Source organism: Dendrobates tinctorius, unplaced genomic scaffold (genome assembly GCF_039654945.1).
Source record: "Dendrobates tinctorius isolate UK_male_01 unplaced genomic scaffold, ASM3965494v1 ptg000102l, whole genome shotgun sequence".
Classification (NCBI taxonomy): Eukaryota; Metazoa; Chordata; class Amphibia; order Anura; family Dendrobatidae; genus Dendrobates; species Dendrobates tinctorius.
In genome coordinates, this window is record NW_027361770.1 from 1082638 (window position 1) to 1108378 (window position 25741).

The 25741-nt window shown below is 43.4% G+C and overlaps 1 protein-coding gene across 9 annotated transcripts in view; it reads right to left on the bottom strand.

The window, feature by feature from the left end:
* The window catches only part of NR4A3 (nuclear receptor subfamily 4 group A member 3), a 379358-nt gene that overhangs the window by 197125 nt on the left and 156492 nt on the right, over nucleotides 1-25741 (bottom strand). For all 9 annotated transcript variants that reach the window (XM_073587666.1, XM_073587669.1, XM_073587665.1 and 6 more), the window contains one exon: nucleotides 15330-15532. In XM_073587666.1, coding sequence (XP_073443767.1) covers nucleotides 15330-15532 — 203 coding nt within the window. The remainder of the gene's footprint in view (nucleotides 1-15329; nucleotides 15533-25741) is intronic.

Genomic DNA, 25741 nt, shown 5'->3' on the forward strand with positions numbered 1-25741 from the left:
TACCATACAGTGGGGCAAAAAAGTATTTAGTCAGTCAGCAATAGTGCAAGTTCCACCACTTAAAAAGATGAGAGGCGTCTGTAATTTACATCATAGGTAGACCTCAACTATGGGAGACAAACTGAGAAAAAAAAATCCAGAAAATCACATTGTCTGTTTTTTTTTCATTTTATTTGCATATTATGGTGGAAAATAAGTATTTGGTCAGAAACAAAATATCATCTCAATACTTTGTGATCTATCCTTTGTTGGCAATGACAGAGGTCAAACGTTTTCTGTAAGTCTTCACAAGGTTGCCACACACTGTTATTGGTATGTTGGCCCATTCCTCCATGCAGATCTCCTCTAGAGCAGTGATGTTTTTGGCTTTTCGCTTGGCAACACGGACTTTCAACTCCCTCCAAAGGTTTTCTATAGGGTTGAGATCTGGAGACTGGCTAGGCCACTCCAGGACCTTGAAATGCTTCTTACGAAGCCACTCCTTCGTTGCCCTGGCGGTGTGCTTTGGATCATTGTCATGTTGAAAGACCCAGCCATGTTTCATCTTCAATGCCCTTGCTGATGGAAGGAGGTTTGCACTCAAAATCTCACGATACATGGCCCCATTCATTCTTTCATGTACCCGGATCAGTCGTCCTGGCCCCTTTGCAGAGAAACAGCCCCAAAGCATGATGTTTCCACCACCATGCTTTACAGTAGGTATGGTGTTTGATTGATGCAACTCAGTATTCTTTTTCCTCCAAACACGACAAGTTGTGTTTCTACCAAACAGTTGCAGTTTGGTTTCATCAGACCATAGGACATTCTCCCAAAACTCCTCTGGATCATCCAGATGCTCTCTAGCAAACTTCAGACGGGCCCGGACATGTACAGGCTTAAGCAGTGGGACACATCTGGCACTGCAGGATCTGAGTCCATGGTGGCGTAGTGTGTTACTTATGGTAGGCCTTGTTACATTGGTCCCAGCTCTCTGCAGTTCATTCACTAGGTCCCCCCGAGTGGTTCTGGGATTTTTGTTCACCGTTCTTGTGATCATTCTGACCCCACGGGGTGGGATTTTGCGTGGAGCACCAGATCGAGGGAGATTATCAGTGGTCTTGTATGTCTTCCATTTTCTAATTATTGCTCCCACAGTTGATTTCTTCACTCCAAGCTGGTTGGCTATTGCAGATTCAGTCTTCCCAGCCTGGTGCAGGGCTACAATTTTGTTTCTGGTGTCCTTTGACAGCTCTTTGGTCTTCACCATAGTGGAGTTTGGAGTCAGACTGTTTGAGGGTGTGCACAGGTGTCTTTTTATACTGATAACAAGTTTAAACAGGTGCCATTACTACAGGTAATGAGTGGTAATGAGTGGAGGAAAGAGGAGACTCTTAAAGAAGAAGTTACAGGTCTGTGAGAGCCAGAAATCTTGATTGCTTGTTTCTGACCAAATACTTATTTTCCACCATAATATGCAAATAAAATGAAAAAAAAACAGACAATGTGATTTTCTGGATTTTTTTTTCTCAGTTTGTCTCCCATAGTTGAGGTCTACCTATGATGTAAATTACAGACGCCTCTCATCTTTTTAAGTGGTGGAACTTGCACTATTGCTGACTGACTAAATACTTTTTTGGCCCACTGTATATGTTTGTTGTTACTGGCTTTCTACTTTTCAACAACGTAGCCACCAACCCCGGAGAGAATCCTCTATCCTTTAAATGCGACCTTTCAAATTTCATGCCGTCAGATGGAATCCTTTGACTTGCGCATGGAATACTGGACCCTGAACTAGCAGGTCTGGGATCTCTGGTAGTACCCATGGATCCGAGAGGAACATCATCTGCAGCAGCGAGAACCAGGGCCTTATTGGCCAGAACGGGGCTATTAAGATCACTCTGGCTTGATCTTCCCTTAATTTCCTAACAACTGTTGAGATCAGAGCTATTGGAGGAAACGCGTAACCTAGTTTGAAATCCCACGGAATTTGCAACAAGTCCACCGCCCATGGTTTTTCTTTTGGGTTTAATGAACAAAACCTCTCTACCTGTCTGTTGCTTATTTTGGCAAAGAGGTCTACTACGGTTCTCCCCACAGTTATGCTATCTTCTGAAACACTAACTGATTTAGGGTCCATTCTCCTTGCTTTAGCATATTGCGGCTCAGGAAGTCGACTTCTACGTTTTCTACTCCTCTTATGTGTAGTGCCGTCAGCGAAAGTAGATGTCGCTCTGCTCTGTGAAAAATCTCGCTGGCCGCCTTCATTAGGGAGTGTGACCTTGTTCCCCCCTGGTGATTGATATACGCCACTGTCACTTTGTTGTCCGACATGATCCGAACATTGCGGCCTTTTAGATGGGGAATAGTTTTTTAATGTTTTGTTTACTGCCTGTAGTTCTCTCAAGTTGGAGGATGCGTTTTGCTCTTGAGGCCCCCAGGGTCCCTGGGCCACCTGACCCCTTAGGTGCGCCCCCCACCCTGAGGAACTCACGTCTGTCAGAATTATGTCGGTCACTGGTCTGTGCCATAACATCCCTGACATCAGATTTGTTTTGTCTATCCACCATCTGAGAGAGTTTTTGACCTCTAAGGAAAGCTCCAGCCTTCCTTCTAAACGCCCTCTCAGCGACCTCTGTGCTGACAGAATTTCTGCCTGAAGCTGTCGGGTGTGAAATTGTGCCCACCTGACCACTGGAATACATGCTGTCAGAGTGCCCAGCAAGGACATCGCGCTTCTCAGAGTCATGTGAGGTTGATCTAGGGCCGCCATATTTCTCACCTTTTCCATCTTGTCCTCTGGTAACAAACAAGTTTGTTGTTCTGAGTCCAGGATGAACCCTAGAAAAATCTGTCTCTTTAGGGGTTGTAGCTTTGATTTTTTGATGTTTACCATCCACCCCAGTCTTTGTAGGGTGTCCGTTACCCTTTCTACCTGCTCTGCACAATGGTCTTCTGAGTTGCCCAATATTAGGAAGTCATCCAAATAGGGTATTATGATTGTGTTGTGGATTCGGAGGAAGGCTGTCATCTCCGCTATGACTTTGGTAAACACTCTCGGGGCTATGGATATGCCAAATGGAAGGGCTCTGAACTGAAAATGTCTGAGATTGCCCTGGATGTAGAGAGCTACTCTTAAGTATCTTTGATAACCTGGGTGGATCGAGATGTGATAGTATGCATCCTTTAGATCGACTACGGCCATAAAAAAATTGTGGTGTAGTAGTTTTAAGGCCATAGTTACTGATTCCATTTTGAAGGTCTGATTTTTTATCCACTGATTGAGGCCTCTGAGGGTTATAATTGCTCTGAATGACTTGTCCGTTTTTTTTTTATCAGGAAGAGGGGTGAGTAAAAACAGAACGTGCTTGCCTAGCAGACTCAAGATTTCTGACTCCAGGGCCAATTGTTCTTCTATCCCCTTCCTGACGGGGGTCACCACAAATGATGCTCTTGGTAGCTGAAAAAACGGGTTTTTTAGGCCTTCTCTTATGATGTTTAAGATACAGGCATTGGAAGAGATACCTTCCCAGGCCTGGGAAAAAAGCATCAGTCTCCCCCCTACCGGGATGCCGGCGTCATTGTGGGGATTTTTTAGAGGATGAGTTGGCTCCTCCGAACATGAATCCAGACTCCTCCTTCCTTTAGTCCTCCCATTTTCTCCTATCCCCTGGAGGACGGCCCCTGTTGAATTTTCCTCCCCAAAAGGATGGCCTTGTTTGATCTACTGGAAACCTGGGAAAGCCGTTCTGTCACTTGCTTTTTCCAAGATGTCATCCAGATTTTTGCCAAATAAAAATTGACCATCACACGGGAGAGACCACAACTTGGCTTTAGACTGTAGGTCTCCTGGGCAACCTTTAAGCTATAATGTGCGCCTTGCGGCGTTTGATAACACTGCTGCTCTAGCCGTCAGTCTCATGGAATCGGTGGAAGTGTCGGCTAAGAAAGCTGCTGCTCCGTGCAGAAGATACATGTCTGCCAAAATTTTTTCCCTCGAGACCTTTGAAGCAAGTTTCTCTTCCAGCTGATGTAGCCAAATCATTAAGGAACGTGCTGTGCAGATGCCGGCTATTGCCAGTTTTAGGTCTCCTGCCGCTGCTTCCCACGTATGTCTTAAGTAGGAATCCGCTTTTTTATCTAGCGGGTCTCAGCACCCCTGAATCTTCCAGGGGCAGGGCCGATTTTTTGGATGACCTGGACACCACTGCATCAATATTTGGGACTTTATCCCATATCTCTGTGTCTTTATGTTCAAAGGGGTACCTCCTTTTAGAGGAGGAGGGAAGTGCTCCTGATCTCTCAGGCTTCTTCCATTCTCTTTCAAAGAGTGCTTGGACCTTCTCACTGACTGGAAAGGTGCGTTTCTTCCTTTCCTGTAGACCCCCGAACATGACATCTTCAAGGGACTTAGTCGTTTTTTATTCCTGTAGGCCCATTGTTACTCTGATGGCCTTGAGGAGAGCATCCGTATCCTCTACCGGAAAACACTGCTTGCCACCAGTGTCGCTATCCGAGGAGGAGGAAGATGGGTGTTCGGCCTGTGATCCGGCTGAGGAAGAGTCTGGGAAAGAGCTAGGGGAATCTTTCCTACTCTTTTTCTTTAACAACACTTTGAGTGAGCCTTCCACCTCTGACCTGATGACCGATCTAAGGTTGGTTGCAAAGCTCGGTGCCTCCTCCGCCATGGTTCGCTGGAAGCAGCTGGCGCAAAAGTCCTTCTGCCAATCTCTCGCTAGGGGGCTTCTAGATATGGCACAATCCTTATTGTTCCTCTTGCTCCCTGCTTTTTTGGCCTTTTCCTAAGGAAGTTAACACACAAGAAGGACCCTATTAACAACATACTAACATTCACGGAGATCACTCATAAAGTCGGGTACCGGACTAGGAGGCTGTGGTGAGGCACGTGATCTGTGCTCTCTGGACATCAAGGAGTCTCCCGACCTGTGGCTCGGGCGACTGCTGCTTTTGCCGCTTGAAAGGCTGCCATGCTTGCGAGCGGAGGTTTGTGATGGAGGCAGAGATGGTGGAGACAGTGATCACTCCTGCTGACCCCATGGTTTACCTGGCTGCACTGACGTCCTCCTCCTTTAAGTAGGTCCGGACCAGTGAGTGTTTCCCCTCTTCTTTTTTCTTTTTCTTCCTCCCCTCCCCCTGCGACCGCCGGCTGAGTGCTATTCTTCTCCATGCGTCTGGCGTCGCACCAGGCACTATCTTGCCGTCGCACATCTGACGTCAGCAGGTGCGCTCCCAGGATACCCTGCGCCGCTGACGTCAGTGGCCGGAAACTGTCCCTGGCTTTCCACGCTGTGTGTCGTGAGGGAGACGCTTGGGGGGACATGCGAGGGGAGGGAGGCACGGTGGAGCGCCCCGCATCATAGAGGCCGCAAGCCGCACCTGCAGGAACCCAGAGCCCCAAGGAGACCCCGGGGACTGCGTTTCCAGGAGACCAACGGCCGGCGCTGCAGGTAAGGTGACCTGCTCTTCCCGCACTGGGACTGCCCTGGGTCTCTTCATCCATGACAGGCACCGCCGCTGTCAGTCTGGGATTCCCTTCCTAGGACAGGAACCCAACTGAAGTGGGGGAGAGGTGCCGCCCCTTATATTTCAGTAGGTTCCTGTCCTGGCGGGGCGGATCTCTCAGGTGTGCTTTCATGGGTGAAGGGAAAAGTGCTCTGTGAGATGTTCAGAGCTTGGGCTATTTTTTATAACCTAACCCTGCTTCTTTCTTCTCCACAACTTTATCCCTGTCCAGCCTGGTGTGTTCATTGCTTTTCATGATGCTGTGCATTCCCTAATGTTCTCAAACAAACCTGAGACCTTCACAAAACAGCTGTAGTTATAATGATAAGAAATTACACACAGGTGGACTCAATTTACTAATTATGTGACTTCTGGTGACAAATGTTAACTTGTTTTTTTTCTTTAGAGATATCCGACTACAGGAAGTGAAGACAAATGCATGTCACATTTTTCAGATTTATATTTTTAAAATGATAAAATCATGCTTCATTTACATTACACTTCACAAATACATACTACTTTGTGTTGGTATATCACATAAAATCCCAATAAAATACATTTAAATTTGTGGGTGTGACATGTAAAAATATGGAAAAATTCACAGGATATAAATTACTTTTTGAATGCACTGTAATAGAGCTATGTATTTTGTGACAGAGTCACTGACACTGTATGTGAGGGGAGATGTGTCACGAAGATTGCTTTCTTCCGCGATCTGAAACCCATAATTTTCTCTCCAGAATGCTATGTGCTGAAGGGGTTAACCAGCCATTACCAGGGTCATTCAAACAATCATTAGGGAAATAGAACTGTGGAGAAAGAGTATTTGTTTTCATTTTAATTTAGTGGGCCTCTCTGAATCATGAGAGAGACTTTTTAACCTCTTTCTGACATATGACGTACTATACCGTCCAAGTGCCCTGGGCCTTAATGCCCATGGACAGTATAGTACGTCATATGCGATCAGCTGCACTTCACGGGGGAAGCGCAGCTGATCGCGGCCGAGTGTCAGCTGATTATCACAGCTGACACCCGGCACTATGTGACAGGAGCGGTCACGGACTGCTCCCGACACGTTAACCCCCGACAAACTGCGATCAAACATGATCATAGTGTTCCGGGGGCATAGGGAAGAATCGCGCAAGGAGGGGGCTCCTTGCGTGCTTCCCTGAGACACTCGGAACAACGCGATGTGCTTGCGTTATTCCGAGGACCTCCTCCCTGCAGGCCCCCGGATCCAAGATGGCCGCCTGCACTGCCTGTCAGATCGCTGCTCTGACACAGTGCTTTGCAAAGTTTCAGATCAGCGATCTGACACTATATAGTAATGTCCCACACTGGAACAATATAATAAAGTGAAAAAAAAAAACGTGTAAAAATAATTTTAAAAAAATCCCTAAATAAAGAAAAAAAAATTTCCTAATAAATTTTTTTTGTAAATAAAAAAATAAAAATAAAAGTAGACATATTTAGTATCGCCGCGTCCGTAACAACCCGCCCTATAAAACTGTCCCTCTAGTTAACCCCCTTTAGTGAACCCCTTCTAAAAAAAACAAGGCAAAAAACAATGCTTTATCATCATACCGCCAAACAAAAAGTTCAATAACACGCGATCAAAAAGACGGATATAAATAAACATGGTATGGCTGAAAACGTCATCTTGTCCCGCAAAAAAAGAGCCGCCATACAGCATCATCAACGAAAAAATAAAAAAAAAGTTGTAGCTGGCAGAATAAAGCGATGCAAAAATAATTATTTTTTATATAAAATTGTTTTTATTGTATAAAAGCGCCAAAACATTAAAAAATGATATAAATGAGGTATCGCTGTCATCGTACTGACCCGGAGAATAAAACCGCTGATTTTACCACACGCGGATCTAAACGTCCCCATCCCAAAAGAAATTCATGAATTGCTGGTTTTTGTTCATTCTGGGTCCCAAAAATCGGAATAAAATGTGATAAAAAAATGTCATGTACCCGAAAATGGTACCAATAAAAACGTCAACTCATTCCACAAAAAATAAGACCTCACATGACTCTGTGGGCCAAAATATGTTAAAATTATAGCTCTCAAAATGTGATGATGCAAAAACTATTTTTTGCAATAAAAAGTGTCTTTTAGCGTGCGACAGCAGCCAAACATAAAATCCCGCTATAAATACTAAATCAAACCCCCCTTTATCACCCCCTTAGTTAGGGAAAAATAATAAAATTTAAAAAAAATGTATTTATTTCCATTTTCGCATTAAGGCTAGGGCAAGGGCTAGGGTTAGGGGTGTGTTGGGGTTAGGGTTGGAGTTAGAATTGGGGGGTTTCCACTGTTCAGGCACATCAGGGGCTCTCCAAACGCGACATGGCGTCTGATCTCAATTACAAGCTCTACCATGTGCCCAAACAGTGGTTTACCTCCACATATGGGGTATCAGCCTGCTCAGGACAAATTGCACAACAACTTTTGGGGTCCAATTTCTCCTGTTACCTTTGGGAAATTAAAAAAAATCGGGGCAAAAAATCATTTTTGTGGAAAAAATATAATTTTTTTATTTCTATGGCTCTACATTATAAACTTCTGTGAAGCACTTGAGGGTTCAAAGTGCTCACCAAACATCTAGATAAGTTCTGTGGTGGATCTAGTTTCCAAAATGTGGTCACTTTTGGGGGGGTTTCCACTGTTTAGGCACATCAAGGGCTCTCCAAACGTGACATGACACCTGCAGACTATTCCATCAAAGTCTGCATTCCAAAACCACCATGGTTACTTACCGGTAGCCGGTTTTTCCGGAACCCATGACAGCACCACATGAGAGGGATCCGCCCCGCCAGGACAGGAACCTACTGAGACATAAGGGGCGGCACCTCTCCCCCGCTTCAGTTGGGTTACAGAGCATTGAGAGGACTTCCCGGTTAGTTACATGTTTATCCAACACCACAACACTCAAAACACCCTACTAATTGTGCACACCATACAGTGAAAAAAGGGGGGGAATGTACGGGGGCTGTCATGGGTTCCGGAAAAACCGGCTACCGGTAAGTAACCATGGTGGTTTTCCCTTCACCCATGACAGCACCACATGAGAGATTTTTGGAGACTTCGAAACACCTTAGGGAGGGACCACCGCTTGCAGCACCCTTCTACCAAAGGTTAAGTCAGCAGAGGAGGATAGATTTAATCTATAGTGCTTAAAGAAGGTTGAAGGTGAGGCCCAGGTAGCGGCCTTACAAATTTGTTCGATTGATACCTCTGCCTTTTCAGCCCAGGAGGTCGCCACGGCTCTGGTGGAATGAGCTTTGATGCCGTCAGGAATCGGGATACCACTAGCTGAATAGGCTACACTAATGGCTTCCCTGATCCATCTAGCAATAGTCCCTTTTGAAACCCCATAGCCTTTCCTGGCACCCTGAAAAGCTACGAATAGGGACTGTGACCTCCTCCACTGGCTAGTGGCAGATATATATTCTACAAGAGCTCTTTTAACATCCAGACTATGGAATTTTTCCTCCCCCAGATTTTTTGGATTTTCGCAAAAGGATGGAAGAACAATTTCCTGACCCCGGTGGAAATCTGACACTACCTTGGGCAGATAACTGGGGTCTGTTCTTAACACTACCCTATCCTGAAAGACTTGCGTATAAGGAGGATTTACTGAGAGAGCCTGTAAGTCGCTTATCCTGCGGGCTGATGTGAGGGCTACTAACAGGATCGTTTTTAGGGTCAAAAACTTTAGGGGTAGCTGATGTAATGGCTCATACGGTTCTTTTGTAAGGGCTTCTAACACCAGGTTTAAATCCCAGGGGGCTATTCTAGGTATTGGAATAGGTCTAGCTCTATGGCAGGATTTAATAAATCTGGCTATCCACCTATCTGATGCCAGTTTGCAATTGTAGAGCGCCCCTAGTGCCGACACCTGAACCTTAAGTGTGTTTACTGCTAACCCCATCTGCAACCCAGATTGTAAGAACTCTAGGATGTCACTAATCGGAGGTTCTTTCCCTAACGGCTTACCCAAGAACTGTAGGAACTTATCCCATGTTCTGCCGTAGATGTTAGTAGTCACCGGTTTCCTGCTTTTTTGCAGAGTGGCCACCAGCCCAGGGGAGAACCCCCTATCTATTAAAAGCGACCTTTCAAATTCCACGCCGTCAGATGGAATCCCTTGACCTGAGCGTGTAATATTGGACCCTGAGCTAGTAGGTCCGGGATTTCTGGCAGAACCCAAGGATCGGAGAGGGACATCTTCCGTAGCAGAGCGAACCAGGGCCTTTTTGGCCAAAATGGAGCTATTAGAATCACCCTGGCTTGATCGTTTCTGATTTTTCTTACCACAGTCGGGATCAGAGCTACTGGGGGGAACGCGTAAGCCAGTCTGAAGTTCCACTGGATGTGCAATGAGTCCACTGCCCATGGGTTTTCCCTTGGGTTTAGAGAGCAGAACCTTTCTGTTTGCCTGTTGTGCTTGTTTGCAAAGAGGTCTATCACCGGTTCCCCCCAAAGCTGAATTAACTTTTGAAAAATGGATCGGTTTAGTGCCCATTCTCCTTGCCTCAGGGTATTGCGACTCAGGAAATCTGCCTCTATGTTTTCTGCCCCTTTTATGTGTAGGGCTGTCACGGAGTGTAGGTGATCCTCTGCCCTGCTCAGAATGTTTGTTGCTGCTTCCATTAAGGAGTGTGATCTTGTCCCTCCTTGGTGGTTGATGTATGCCACTGCTACCTTGTTGTCTGACATGATGCGTACATCTTGACCCTGGAGTAGCGGAATGAAGTGGTTTAGGGCCTTGCCCACTGCACACAGTTCTCTCAGGTTGGAGGATGCCTTCCTTTCTTGAGGTGTCCAGGAACCCTGACCTATGAGGCCCCTTAGGTGTGCCCCCCACCCCGAGGAGCTTGCATCTGTTAAAATTATATCTGTCGCCTGTCTGTCCCATGGTATTCCTAAGGTCAGATTTGTCTCGTTCAACCACCAGTTGAGAGAGTCTCTGGTTTTTAAGGAAAGCTCCAGCTTTCCTTCCAAACGCCCTCTTAGCGATCTTTGTGCTCTTAGTATCTCCCACTGGAGTTGCCGGGTGTGAAACTGAGCCCACCTGACCGCCGGAATACAGGATGTTAGGGTACCTAGCAGGGACATTGCTTTTCTTAATGTCATACATGGTTGGTTTCGGCCTGCCAAGGCCAGATTTTGCACCTTCTCTATCTTGGACTCTGGGAGCAGACACTCTTGCCTTTCTGAGTCCAGTATAAATCCTAGGAAGGTCTGTTTCTTTAGGGGTTGTAATTTTGATTTTTTGAAATTGACTATCCACCCTAACTCTTGCAAGGTGTTGATCACCTGAGTCAGCTGTGCTGTACAGTGGTCCTCTGAACTGCCCACTATAAGAAAATCGTCCAGGTATGGTATTATGACCGTATCGTGAATCCGGAGAAAGGCTGTCACTTCCGCTATGACCTTGGTGAAGACCCTCGGGGCTATGGATATGCCAAACGGAAGAGCCCTGAACTGAAAGTGCCTTAGTGTGCCCTGAATATAAAGCGCTACCCTCAGGTATTTCTGGTAATCTGGATGGATAGGGATGTGGTAATATGCATCCTTTAAATCGACTACGGCCATGAAGCAATCTTGATGTAGCAGCTTCACTGCCGTAGTTACTGATTCCATCTTGAAGGTCGGGTTCTTTATCCATAGATTGAGGCGTCTGAGATTTATGATTGTCCTGAACGACTGATCCGGTTTTTTTATTAGGAAAAGGGGTGAATAAAACCCCTTTCCTTCCTGTAAGCGTGGCACCTCGGACAGTACCCGCTTGTCTATCAGGCTCAGGATTTCTGTTTCTAAGGCCAGTTGTTCTTCGGTCATCTTCCTGATAGGTGTGATGACGACCACGGATTTTGGCTGACGAATAAAGGGGATTTTCAGGCCTTCTTTTAGGATGCTCAGAATCCAGGTGTTGGAGGAGATCTTTTCCCAGGCCTGGAAAAAGAGTGCCAATCTCGCTCCTACTGGAATACTGGCGTCACTGTGGTGACTTTTTGGAGGTGGAGGTGCCTCCACCAAACATAAACCCTGATTCTTTCTTCTTTTTATCCTCCCATCTTCTCCTGTCAGCGGGAGGACGTCCTCTATTGAATCTTCCCCTCCGAAAGGGCTGTCTCCTCTGATCCATAGGGAATCTGGGGAAGCCTTTTTTCTTATCGCCTGCTTTCTCCAGAATATCATCCAAGTTTTTGCCGAACAGGAATCGGCCATCGCAGGGGAGAGAGCACAATTTGGTCTTGGACTGAAGGTCACCCGGACAGCCTTTAAGCCATAACGCGCGTCTAGCAGCATTTGATAGTGACGCTGCTCTGGCTGTTAATCGCATAGAGTCCGCCGAGGTATCTGCCAGAAAAGCCGCTGCCCCGTGCAAGAGATACATGTCTGATAAGATCTTCTCTCTTGGGACCCTTGACGCCAGCTTCTCTTCTAACTGCTGCAGCCAGATCATGAGGGAGCGTGCCGTGCAGGTGCCCGCTATCGCCGGCTTAAGACCTCCTGCTGTTGCTTCCCATGCGTGCCTCAAATATGAGTCCGCTTTTTTGTCTAGCGGGTCTCTAAGAACCCCTGCGTCTTCCAAGGGCAGGGCCGACCTTTTGGAAGACCTGGACACCGCTGCATCTATTTTTGGGACTTTGTCCCATATTTCCGTATCCTTGTATTCAAAGGGGTATCGCCTCTTAGAAGCAGATGGAAGGGCCCCCGATTTTTCAGGCTTTTTCCACTCCTTCTCAATAAGCGCCTGGATTTTCGCGTTTACTGGGAAGGTTCGTTTTTTCCTCTCCTGAAGCCCCCCAAACATGACGTCCTCTAGGGTTTTGGCCGCCCTTTCTTCCTGTAGGCCCATTGTGGTTCTAATGGCCTTTAGGAGGGCATCTGTATCTTCTACAGGGAAACATGGCTTACCCCCTGTGTCACTATCTGAGGAGTCTGAGGAGGATGATTTTTCCGCCTGAGATGATACTGATGCGGAATCTGAGGGGGAACTAGGGAAATCCTTCCTGCTTTTTTTCCCTTTTTTCAATAAGGACTTAATTGAGCCTTCCATTTCTGACCTGAGGGCAGATATTAGATTGGCTGCGAAACTAGGTGCTTCCTCCGCCATAGTTCGCTGAATGCACGAAGCACAGAGATCTTTTTGCCAGTCTCTTGCTAGGGGAGATTTACATATAGCACAATCCCTATTGTTCTTCTTGCTTCCTGCTTTTCTGGGCCTTTCCTACAGGGTGAAGCATACAATAGAAAAACCCCCTATTAACATACTGCTGACATTCACGAAGATCACTCACCACCCGTAATCAAGGGTACCGGATTTGGAGGCTGCGTCGGAGCACCTGACCCGCGCTCTTTGGACCTTGAGGAGTGCCCCGACCTGCGGCTGGGGCGACTGCTGCTTGAATGGCTTCCATGCTTTCTGCCAGAGGGCTGTGAGGGAGGCAGGGACGCTGAACGTTCCTGCTCGGACTCCATCTTGCACCGCCGATCTACCGCTGTCTTCCCCTTTAAATCTGCATGCCTCCGCCTGGTGAGCGTCTTCCTCCCCTCCCCCCTGCGACCGCCGGCCCAGCGCTTCAGAAAGCCGGCCGGCGTCGCACCCGGCGCCATTACACCGTCGCCTTCTGCTGACGTCAGCCGGCGCACCCAGCATTCCAAGCGCCGCTGACGTCAGCGGCCGGAAGACGCCAGCGTCTCTCCCCTGCCACGGGGATCGAGATGCGGCGTGCGCGAGGGGAGGGCGGCGCGGTGGGGGCTTCCCGGAGCCACCGGGATCCCATCCACGCCCGCACGAACCCGGAGCCCCAGGGACCCCGGGGACTGCGCTTCCAGGACCCGACGGCCGGCGCTACAGGTAAGCTACCTGTTCTTCCCGCGCCGGGACGGGCCTGGGTCTTCTTTCTCTTCGCCCATGACAGGCACCGCCACAGTGGGATTCCTTCCAGGACAGGAACCCAACTGAAGCGGGGGAGAGGTGCCGCCCCTTATGTCTCAGTAGGTTCCTGTCCTGGCGGGGCGGATCCCTCTCATGTGGTGCTGTCATGGGTGAAGGGAAAATGTCACTACTTCCCTTCCGAGCTCCGACGTGTGCCCATATAGTATTTTACTCCCACATATGGGGTATCAGCATACTCAAGACAAATTGCACAACAACTTTTGGGGTCCAATTTCTCCTGTTACCCTTGGGAAAATAAAAAATTGGGGACTAAAAGATCATGTTTGTGAAAAAAATATAATTTTTTTATTTTCATGCCTGGGCGTTATAAACTTCTGTGAAGCAATTGGGGTTTCAAAGTGCTCACCACACATCTAGATAAGTTCATTGGGGGGTCTAGTTTCCAAAATGGGGTCACTATTGGGGGGTTTCCACTGCTCAGGCACATCAGGTGTTCTCCAAACGCAACATGGCATCCGATCTCAATTCCAGCCAATTTTGCATTGAAAAAGTCAAACGGCGCTTCTTCCCTTCCGAGCGCTGCCATGTGCCCAAACAGTGGTTTACCCCCACATATGGGGTATAAGCGTACTCAGGACAAATTGCACAATAACTTTTGGGGTCCTGTTTCCCTTGGGAAAATAAAAATTGGGGGTGAAAACAATTTTTTGGGAAAAAATGATTTTTTAATTTTATGGTTATATGTTATAAACTTCTGTGAAGCCCTTGGGAGTTCAAAGTTCTCACCACACATCTAGATAAGTTCCTTGGGGGGTCTAGGTTCCAAATTGGTGTCATTTGTGGAGGTTTTCTACAGTTTAGGTACATCAGCGGCTCTCCAAACGCGACATGGTGTCCGATCTCAATTCCAGCCAGTTTTGCGCTGAAAAAGTCAAACGGTGCTCCTTCCGTTCCAAGCCCGCCGTGCGCGCAAACAGTGGTTTACCCACACATATGGGGGACAAATTGCACAATTTTTGGGGTCCAATTTCTCCTGTTACCCTTGGGAAAATCAAAAAAGTGGACCTGAAGTAATTTTTCTGTGAAAAAAAGTTATATGTTCATTTTTTTTAAACATTCAAAAAATTCCTGTGAACCACCTGAAGGGTTAATAAACTTCTTGAATGTGGTTTTGAACACCTTGAGGGGTGCAGTTTTTAGAATGCTGTCACTTTTGGGTATTTTCTATCATATAGACCCCTCAAATTGACTTTAAATGTGATGTGGTCCCTTAAAAAAAATAGTGTTGTAAAAATGAGAAATCGCTGGTCAACTTTTAACCCTTATAACTTCCTAACAAAAAAAAAATTGTTTCCAATATTGTGCTGATGTAAAGTAAACATGTGGGAAAATTTTACATATTTAGTATTTTGTGTGCCATATCTCTGTGTTTTAAGGGCATGAAAATTGAAAGTTGGAAAATTGCTAAATTATTTGCCAAATTTCCATTTTTTTTCACAAATAAACACAAATTATATCAAACAAATTTTACCACAAACATGAAGTACAATATGTCACGAGAAAACAATGTCAGAATCACCAGGATCCATGGAAGCGTTCCAGAGTTATTAACTCATAAAGGGACAGTGGTCAGAATTGCAAAAATTGGCCCGGTCATTAACATGCAAACCACCCTTGGGGGTAAAGGGGTTAAATACATCTCTAGTATTTTTAAGGACTTAGTTATATTTTAGTACCTCTTCGGTAACCCATCTTTCCCTTTATTCATGAAAACTTTGAATTGGTGGTGTACACAGTTGCAGCTGCCAGAATAACGTAATCCCACATTTATGTTTTCCTTCGGTATCATTAGACTATCCTACATTCTAATTACAAACTATATGATAATTAAATAAGTCACACATATTACCTTATTGAAAGTCTCAGTACAAAAAGTTCCAGAAATGTTGATTCAATCAATAATAACTGGTCATCTTTTGAAAGGTCTGAAAATCCTGGTAGCTTTTGTGCCCATTTTTTTGAAATTTCAAAGGAGATAGTAAGAAGGCTATAGAATTGTTGAATGTGTTCTGTATCTGTGCTTGCAGTAGCTCGGTCACTATCAGCAGAGTACTATGTGCAAAAATATAGATACAAAGTTAGTGATTTGTACAATGTTAGTTAATTTTTCACCACATCATGGTTAGTCTATATTTCTAGAATCCAGATATCTCACTATATTGGAATATGGTATGTAATATACAGTAGATCTGGTGTATGACAAAATAAAAAGGAAATAAAGCATATGTGGCAATAATACATTATGATGACTTTGAACTTTTAAGTTCAGAAGGTTATGGGACTGTTCCTTGGGTCAGACTTTTTGACATGAACATCCATCCATTCCGTTATTCCATTCCCTTGATGATAAAGGTTTGGGAGGTAAATTTACAATGTGTCAAGAGTTTAAAAATATATATATACCATTAGTATAGGGGGGTGTATTTGATCTATTTATATAAGTCAGGTTTTCCTGACACCCATGGAATTCTCATTTCTGGGTACGTTTACTACATATTTATAGCTCCAAACAATCAAAAATAACAAATAGTCTTGACCCTAACCTACATGCCCACCTACGTGTCTTCTTATGCATTCTATGGGGGCATTTATTAATACTGGCTTTTCTGACATTGATCTTAAATTGAAGTGCAATGAAATAAGACGCAGAGATACAATTATGAGCACATGATAGATAAAAAAAACAAACAAATGGAAACAACTGGGCTGAGTTTTTTTCACAAAACCATAAACACACAACCAAAATTCCACAATAATATTGAAAAAAATCCAAGCAATTTCTCTCTTAACTGCTTCTTTTTCCCTCCTCATCTTCCGGGAGCCATAACTTTTTTATTTTTCTGTCCACATAGACATACGAGGGCTTGGTTTTTTGTGGGATGAAAAACACCAAAGAAAAGAACAATGCAAGCCATTTGAAATCAGTTAGCAATTTTTATTTAACCCCTTAACGACCACCGATACGCCTTTTAACGGCGGTAGTTAAGGGTACTAAAACCACAGCGCCGTGAATTCACCGTGTCTCCCTTCAGCGGTCACGTGGTGCCGCTCATTAAAGTCATAAATATGCGCATATTCATGACTTTAATAAGCGGTACCATGTGACCGCTGTAAGAAGGAAGGGAGACCATGGGAGAAGCAGGGGGCTGCAGAAACCCGCCAGGGGGGTCAGTATGATCTGACACCACCACTCCCCCTCCTACCCCCTGGCTATATGACTCGCATATAAGCCGAGAGGGGGACTTTCAGCCCCAAAAAATGGGCTGAAGATCTCAGTTTATACGCAAGTATATACGGTAGATAGATAGATAGATAGATAGATAGATAGACAGACAGACAGAACGACAGACAGACAGCTCTGGCAAAAATTAAGAGACCACTGCAAAATTTTCAGTTTCTCTGATTTTTTTCTTTATAAGTATATTTTTTGAGTAAAATGTACATTGTTGTTTTATTCTATAAACTACTGACATGTCTCCGAAATGTAAGGCTAAAAATTTTGTATTTATTTGCAGCAAATGAGAAATCGACAAAATAATAAAAACGAAACCGTGCTTTCAGACCACACAAAATGCAAAGAAAAGAAGTTCTTATTCATGTAGAAACAACAAAACTCATGTTTTAACTCAGGAAGAGTTCAGAAATTAATATTTGGTGGAGTAACCATGATGTTTAATCACAGCTTTCATGCATCTTGTCATGCTTTCCACCAGTCTTTCACACTGCTTTTTAGTGACCTTATGCCACTCCTGGCACAAAAATTTAAGCAGTTCTTCTTTGTTTGATGGCTTGTGACTATTCATCTTCCTCTTGATTACATTCCAGAGGTTTTCAATGGGGTTCAGGTCTGGAGATTGGGCTGGCCATCACAGGGATTTGATGTGGTGGTCCTTCATCCACACAACTGACCTAGCTGTGTGGCATGGGGAATTGTCCTGCTGGAAAAAACAGTCCTCAGAGTTGGGAAACATTGCCTGAGCAGAAGGAAGCAACTTTTTTCAAAGATAACCTTGTATGTGGCTTGATTCATACGTCCTTCGCCCAATTCCAGCCTTGCTGAAGCATCCCCAGATCATCACCAATCCTCCATCAAATTTCACAGTGAGTGGCTTGTATGCCTCTCCAGGTCTCCATCTAACCATTAGACGACCAGATATTGGGCAAAGCTGAAAATTAGACTCATCAGAGTAGATTACCTTACTACAGTCCTCTATGGTCCAATCCTTATGGTCTTTGGCAAACTTCAGCCTGGCTCTCCTTTGCTTCTCATTGATTAAATGTTTTTTTACTAGCTTTACATGACTTGAGGCTTGCCTCTAGGAGCCTGTTATGAACTGTTCTTGCCATGTACGTCACCCCAGCTGCCATTTGCCATTCCTTTTGTAGGTCACTTGATGTCATCCTGTGGTTGCTGAGTGACATTCGGATAAGACGACAGTCGTCCCAGTCAGTGCAGAGTCGCTTTCGCCCTCTGCCGGTCTGTACCTTTGTTGTCCTCAATGACTGCTGCTTGACCGTGTTGTAATGGACTGCTGTCTTCAAATTTTTAAGGATAGAGGCAACATGACGCTCACTGTATCCCTCTGCTAGTAAAGCCAGAATTGAGCCCTTCTTTTCCTCACTCAAGACTTTTCTTTTCAACTCCTTTGACATGGTTAAAAGTTGTTTTTTCATTCAAATTAATTTTGGGCTATTCCTAGCACTTGTTTGGCCATCCAGCCTGTTCTATTGCAAGAGATTGTGAACACAACAGCAGGGTTTTTTTATACTTTCCCTCATTAAATAAGATTTGGTTCAGGTGATCACCTAATCAGAAGCACATTAAGTAGAATGAGGTGTACTTTGCTTGAAATTCAACTGGCACTGGAATGGCTGTCAGACATGTAAAGATGGTGATTTTAAGAAAACTATGAAGTGGTCTCTTAATTTTTGCCAGAGCTGTATGTATATATATAGATATTAAATATTTGTGACTAGGAGGGTTTATAATAATGATAGGAAAAATACGTGATGTGCTGCGTACACTATGCATATCAACGTTATCACATGACTAATTGACTCTCACGTGGACCGCGATGCTCATTTATCATATGACTATGGACGGCCCTGTTAAAAATAATTGGTTGTTAATTTATATTTCTTATTACACTCACTTCTGTACTGAACGCATTGCCTTCCGCTGACATTACATATGTTATTTCTGTAAATTTAGCTCATGGTAAATGTCAACTCCATATATATAGAGACCACATGCTTTGAGAGGCGTATATAATTCATGGCTTACTCTAGGGAACTCTCTCTCCTTCACCACCATGAGACACACACGAGAGGAGTCATCTTTGCTAGGGCACTACGTTGAATGGACAGCTGGTATGTAACTTAGCCACCATGTGTGACTTCAAGAGAAGCTACATGCTGAAGATAGATGCTTTTTCCATTCAGAGTTCAGAATTCCAGGAAAGAAGGATACTGGCTTAGCTATGAACAAATGGACAATCGCTTTATAATCATTTAACCTATTTTTTATGTTTTTCTGTAATAATCTTTTCTTTGATGGAAGAATCCAAATAAACCACTACTTTTTTTTATAAGAACCTTGTCATATTTTAGAGTATCGCATCTGGTAACAAATCCTGAATAATATACAAGAACATGTATATTTAACATTGGCGAGCCAGCCATATCTGAATTTTTGTACTTTTTTTCTGGATTTCCCTCAACTTGCCCAAGGGGGAATGAGCTTTGCTAACGTCAGATGTGCAAGTTATCAGGAACTCCACTACTATGGACAAGTCACAATAATCAGACAGAACCTAGAAGTGAGGACTAAGAATTGCCAGATGGATTGAGAAGTACTACAAAGGCAGACGTACTACAAGATAGACGTGTGAAGACAAGAGCCCAGTGTTGAAAGGAACTACAAGCTGAGATATTTCAAGGTAAGAAACATGGATATCATTACTTCTTTTTCTAAGCAAAGTAAACTGAAATTTATGTCTGTAGACGAGCCTAATTTAGACGTTTTATGGCTCAGCTTATATGCAGAATGTGAAATAGAGAATCTAAAGTTATATTCTAAGCTGGTGTCCTTTAATAGAGAAGAGAAAAATTGAAAAATATTTTACAAACGTTTGATTTATTTCACAAGTTGGTGTCAGAGAAATCCAAGAATGATTGTGTAAAGGAAAATATTGATGTTCCCGAGATTCATTGTAATGTGAAGAAGCAGTTACAAGAAAGGCATGGTGTCTGTAGCAGCAGCCATTGAAGGTGACCTTGCAGACTTGGAACAAAATGGAGGAGTAGGAGGAGACATTAGAACTGACGCAGAAGCCGTGCAAGGGAAAGACATACCACTAAAAATAGACCACTCAGAGGCCCAACTCTAAATTAAAGTTAGGAAAAATTTGTTAAAATTATGCAAAATCATTCGTGCATATGATAACAAAATCCATGTTTGTAGAAACTCTGAGGTTTTTGAGAGTTGTGCTGACAAGTTTGATTTGACTAATAAGGAGAAAAAACAGGTGTTTAAAATGTGGATCCCTGTAACTTTTTCCAGGCGGTTATCTTTAACCCCTTCACCCCCAAGGGTGGTTTGCACCCGGGCCAATTTTTACAATTCTGACCACTGTACCTTTATGAGGTCATAACTCTGGAACGCTTCCATGGATCCCGGTGATTCTGACAATGTTTTCTCGTGACATATTGTACTTCATGTTAGTGGTAAAATTTCATTCAAATAACTTGCGTTTGTGAGAAAAACGGAAATTTGGCGAAAATTTTGAAAATTTTGCAATTTTCCAACTTTGAATTTTTATGCCCTTAAATCACAGAGATACTGCACACAAAAAACTTGATAACTAACATTTCCCACATGTCTACTTTACATCAGCACAATTTTGGAACCAAAATTTTATTTTGTTAGGAAGTTATAAGGGTTAAAAGTTGACCAGCGATTTCTCATTTTTACAACACCATTTTATTTTTAGGACCACATCATATTTGAAGCCACTTTGAGGGGTCTATATGATAGAAAATACCCAAAAGTGACACCATTCTAAAAACTGCACCCCTTAAGGTGCTCAAAACCACATTCAAGAAGTTTATTAACCCTTTAGGGGCGTCACAGGAATTTTTTTGAATATTTAAAAAAAAAATGAACATCTAACTTTTTTTCACAAAAAAAATACTTCAGGTTCAATTTTTTTTATTTTACCAAGGGTAACAGGAGAAATTGGACTGCAAAAATTATTGTGCAATTTGTCCTGAGTACGCTAATACCTGATATGTGGGGGGGAACGACTGTTTCGGCGCATGGCAGAGCTCAGAATGGAAGGAGCGCCGTTTGACTTTTTCAATGCAAAATTGACTGGAATTTAGATCGGACGCCATATCACGTTTGGAGAGTCCCTGATGTACCTAAACAGTGGAAACCCCCTACAAGTGACCCTATTTTGGAAACTAGACCCCCCCAAGGAACTTATCTAGATATGTGGTGAGAACTTTGAACCCACAAGGGCTTTACAAAAGTTTATAACATACAGTGGTACAATTAAAAAATCATATTTTTTCCACAAAAATGATCTTTTCACCCCAATTTTCATTTTCCCAAGGGTAACAGGACCCTAAAAGTTATTGTGCAATTTGTCCTGAGTACGCTGATGCCTCACATGTGGGGGTAAACCACTATTTGGGCGCATGGCAGAGCTCAGAAGGGAAGCAGGGCCATTTGACGTTTTTGGCTGGAATTGAGATCGGACATCATGTCGCGATTGGAAAACCCCTGATGTACTAAAACAGTGGAAACCCCCCACAAATGACACCATTTTGGAAACTAGACCCCCTAAGGAACTTATCTAGATGTGTGGTGAGAACTTTGAACTCCCAAAGGCTTCACAGAAGTTTATAATGCCAGGGCATGAAAATAAAAAAATCGTATTTTTTCCACAAAAATGATCAATTAGTCCCCAATTTTTTTTATTTTCCCAAGGGTAACAGGAGAAATTGAACCCCAAAAGTTGTTGTCCAATTTGTCCTGAGTACGCTGACACCCCATATGTGGGAGAAAACTACTGTATGGACACACGTCAGGTATCGGAAGGGAAGTAGTGACGTTTTGGAATGCAGACTTTGATGGAATGGTCTGCGGGTGTCATGTTGCCTTTGCAGAGCCCCTAATGTACCTAAACAGTGGAAACCCCCCACAAATGACACCATTTTGAAAACTAGACCCCCCACGGAAATTATTTAGATGTGTGGTGAGCACTTTGAACCCCCAAGTGCTTCACAAAAGTTTATAACGCTCGGACGTGAAAATAAAAAAATCATTTTTTTCCACAAAAATGATATTTTTGCCCCCAATTTTTTATTTTCCTAAGGGTAACAGGAGAAATTGGACCCCAAAAATTGTTCTGCAATTTGACCTGAGTAGGCTGATACCCTACATGTGGGGGTAAAACACTGTTTGGGCGCATGGCAGAGCTTGGAAGGGAAGGAGCACCATTTGACTTTTTCAACTCAGAATTGGCTGGAATTGAGATCAGACGCCATGTTGCATTTGGAGAGCCCCTGATGTGCCCAAACAGTGGAAACCCCCAATTCTAACTCCAACCCAAACCCCAACACACCCCTAACCCTAATCTTAGCCCTAACCCTAGCCCTAACCCTAGCCCTAACCCTAATGGAAAAATGGAAATAAATACATTTTTTTAATTTTATTATTTTTCTCTAACTAAGGGGGTGATAACGGGGGGTTTGATTTACTATTTATGGCGGTTTTTATGTTTGGCAGCTGTCGCACGCTAAAAGACGCTTTTTATTGTAAAAATAGTTTTTGCATCACCACATATTGAGAGCTATAATTTTTCCGTATTTTGACTCATTGAGTCATATGAGGTCTTATTTTTTGCGAGACCAGTTGACGTTTTTATTGGTAGCATTTTCGGGCACGTGACTTTTTTGATTGCTTTTTATTCCGATTTTTGGGACGCAGAATGAACAAAAACCAGCGTTTCATGAATATCTTTTGGGGGGGTGCGTTTACACCGTTCTGCGTGCGGTAAAATTGATAAAGCGGTTTTATTCTTCGGCTCAGTACGGTTACATCGATACCACATTTAGGTCTTTTTTTATGTTTTGTCGGTTTTATGCAATGAAAACTATTTTATATAAAAAATAATTATTTTTGCATCGCTTTATTCTGCTAGCTATAACTTTTTTATTTTTTCGCTGATGATGCTGTGTGGCGGCTCGTTTTTTGTGGGACAAGATGACGTTTTCAGCGGTACCATGGATATTTATATGCGTCTTTTCGATCGCGCGTTATTACACTTTTTTCGTTTGGCGGTATGATAAATCATTTTTTGCTTTGTTTTTTATTTTTATTTTTTAAGGGGTTCGCTAAAGGGGTTAACTAATGGGACAGTTTTATAGGGCGGGTCGTTACGGACGCGGCGATACCTAATATGTGTACTTTTATTGTTTTTTGTGGAAAAAATATGATTTTTTAATTGTATGGCTGTATGTTATAAACTTCTATGAAGCCCTTGGGGGTTCAAAGTTCTCACCACACATCTAGATAAGCTCCTTGGGGGGTCTAGTTTCCAAAATGGTGTCATTTGAGGGGGGTTTCCACTGTTTTGGTACATCAGGGGTTTTCCAATCGCGACATGGTGTCCGAACTCAATTCCAGCCAAAAACGTCAAATGGCGCTGCTTCCCTTCCGAGCTCTGCCATGCGCCCAAATAGTGGTTTTACCACCACATGTGGGGTATTAGCGTACTCAGGACAAATGGCACAATAACTTTAGGGTCCTGTTACCCTTGGGAAAATAAAAATTGGGGGTGAAAAGATCATTTTTGTGGAAAAAATATGATTTTTTTATTGTACCGCTGTACGTTATAAACTTCAGTGAAGCCCTTGTGGGTTCCAAGTTCTCACCACATATCTAGATAAGTTACTTGGGGGGTCTAGTTTCCAAAATGGGGTCACTTGTGGGGGGTTTCCACTGTTTAGGTACATCAGGGGCTCTCCAAACGTGACATGGCGTCCGATCTGAATTCCAGCCAATTTTGCATTGAAAAAGTCAAACGGCGCTCCTTCCCTTCTGAGCTCTGCCATGCGCCGAAACAGTCGTTCCCCCCAACATATCAGGTATCAGCGTACTCAGGACAAATTGCACAATAACTTTTGCAGTCCAATTTGTCCTGTTACCCTTGGTAAAATAAAAAAAATTGAACCTGAAGTATTTTTTTTGTGAAAAAAAGTTAGATATTCATTTTTTTTTTTAAATATTCAAAAAATTCCTGTGACGCACCTGAAGGGTTAATAAACTTCTTGAATGTGGTTTTGAGCACCTTAAGGGGTGCAGTTTTTAGAATGGTGTCACTTTTGGGTATTTTCTATCATATAGACCCCTCAAAGTGGCTTCAAATGTGATGTGGTCCGTAAAAATAAAATGGTGTTGCAAAAATGAGAAATCGCTGGTCAACTTTATAACTTCCTAACAAAAAAAATTTTGGTTCCAAAATTGTGCTGATGTAAAGTAAACATGTGGGAAATGTTACGTATTAAGTTTTTTGTGTGCCGTATCTCTGTGATTTAAGGGTATAAAAATTCAAAGTTGGAAAATTGCGAAATTTTCAAAATTTTCGCTAAATTTCCATTTTTTTCACAAATAAACGCAAGTTATTTGAATGAAATTTTACCACTATCATGAAGTACAATATGTCACGAGAAAACAATGTCAGAATCACCGGGATCCATAGAAGCGTTCCAGAGTTATGACCTCATAAAGGGACAGTGGTCAGAATTGTAAAAATTGGCCCGATCATGAACGTGCAAACCACCCTTGGGGATGAAGGGGTTAAACTGAACACTCTCCTCCGAGAATCCGTTAGCTTCAAAATGGCAAGAATTTTTCAGGACATTTTTTACAGAGAAATAAGATTGGGTTTAGGAATTGGCTACAGTAAAAAAAAATGTAATTATATGTTGTGTAAAAGTGTTATACAATGTATTAGTCAGTTATATGTAATTATTTTATAGAGTATAATTTTGTAGTTCTATAGTTTTGCAGATATATACGAGGGGCGATCCAAGAGTAATCATAATCGGTTATTTCTATTGCACACAGAAATTAAAATAAAATGTTTTCTTCTCTCTTAGGTACCCACTAGTCCAGGAAAAAAAAATCACTTAAATAGGCCACGATTCCCGGGAGCTACATTCATTTGAATATGAACTGCCAAGGAGTGAACATCAAAATGGAAAAAACGAGCTCAGAGCTGTCATCAAATACCTCTGCTTGAAAAAAATGTCTACAAAAGACATACACAGCGACTTGGTGGAAACATTGGGGGACTCTTTTCCTCCATATTCCACAGTTGCACGCTGGGCCAAGGAATTTAAGCTGGGAAGAACATCGACGGAAGATGAACATCGCGAAGGACGCCCATCCACGTCCCTCAATGAAGAAAACGTGAAAAAAGTTGAAGAAGTGTTGGCAGATCGAAGAGTGACTATCAGGCATGTAGCTGAGGTCACAGGGATCTCATATGGTAGTATTCAAAGAATCCTTGCAAAAGAATTACATATGAGAAAGGTCTCCGCGCGTTGGGTGCCAAAAATGTTAACCGACGAGCAAAAGAAGAAACGAGTTGACATTTCAATAGCAAATCTCGAAAAGTTCCAAGCAGACAAGGAGAATTTTTTGTCACGTTTTTTGACCATCGATGAGACCTGGATCCACCACTTTGATCCCGAAACTAAACAACAATCGATGACATAGAAACGAGGCGATGAACCGACGCCGAACAAATTCAAAGTGTCAAGCTCAGCAGGGAAGGTTAATAGCGTCCGTTTTTTGGGACGCTGAAGGAATTATTATGGTGGACTATTTGGAGAAGGGAGCCACTATTACGGGCTTGTACTACGCAAAACAAATAAGAAGATTGCGGGAGGCTATCAAGGAGAAAAGGCGCTGCAAACTGCGGGCTGGAGTGCTGTTTCACCAAGATAACGCACCGGCTCACAAAGCTGCAGTTGCCATGGCTACCATTCAAGAAGCGGGCTTTGAACTGGTGGACCACCCCCCCATTCGCCAGATCTAGCCCCCAGTGACTTCTTTCTCTTTCCTCGGCTCAAGGAACACCTGCGGGGCAAGAAATTTGACGACAATAGCGACGTGATAACCGCTGTTGGGGAGTTTTTTGAGGGTCAAGATCAAGAATTTTTTTCGAAGGGAATTCTAAGTTTAGA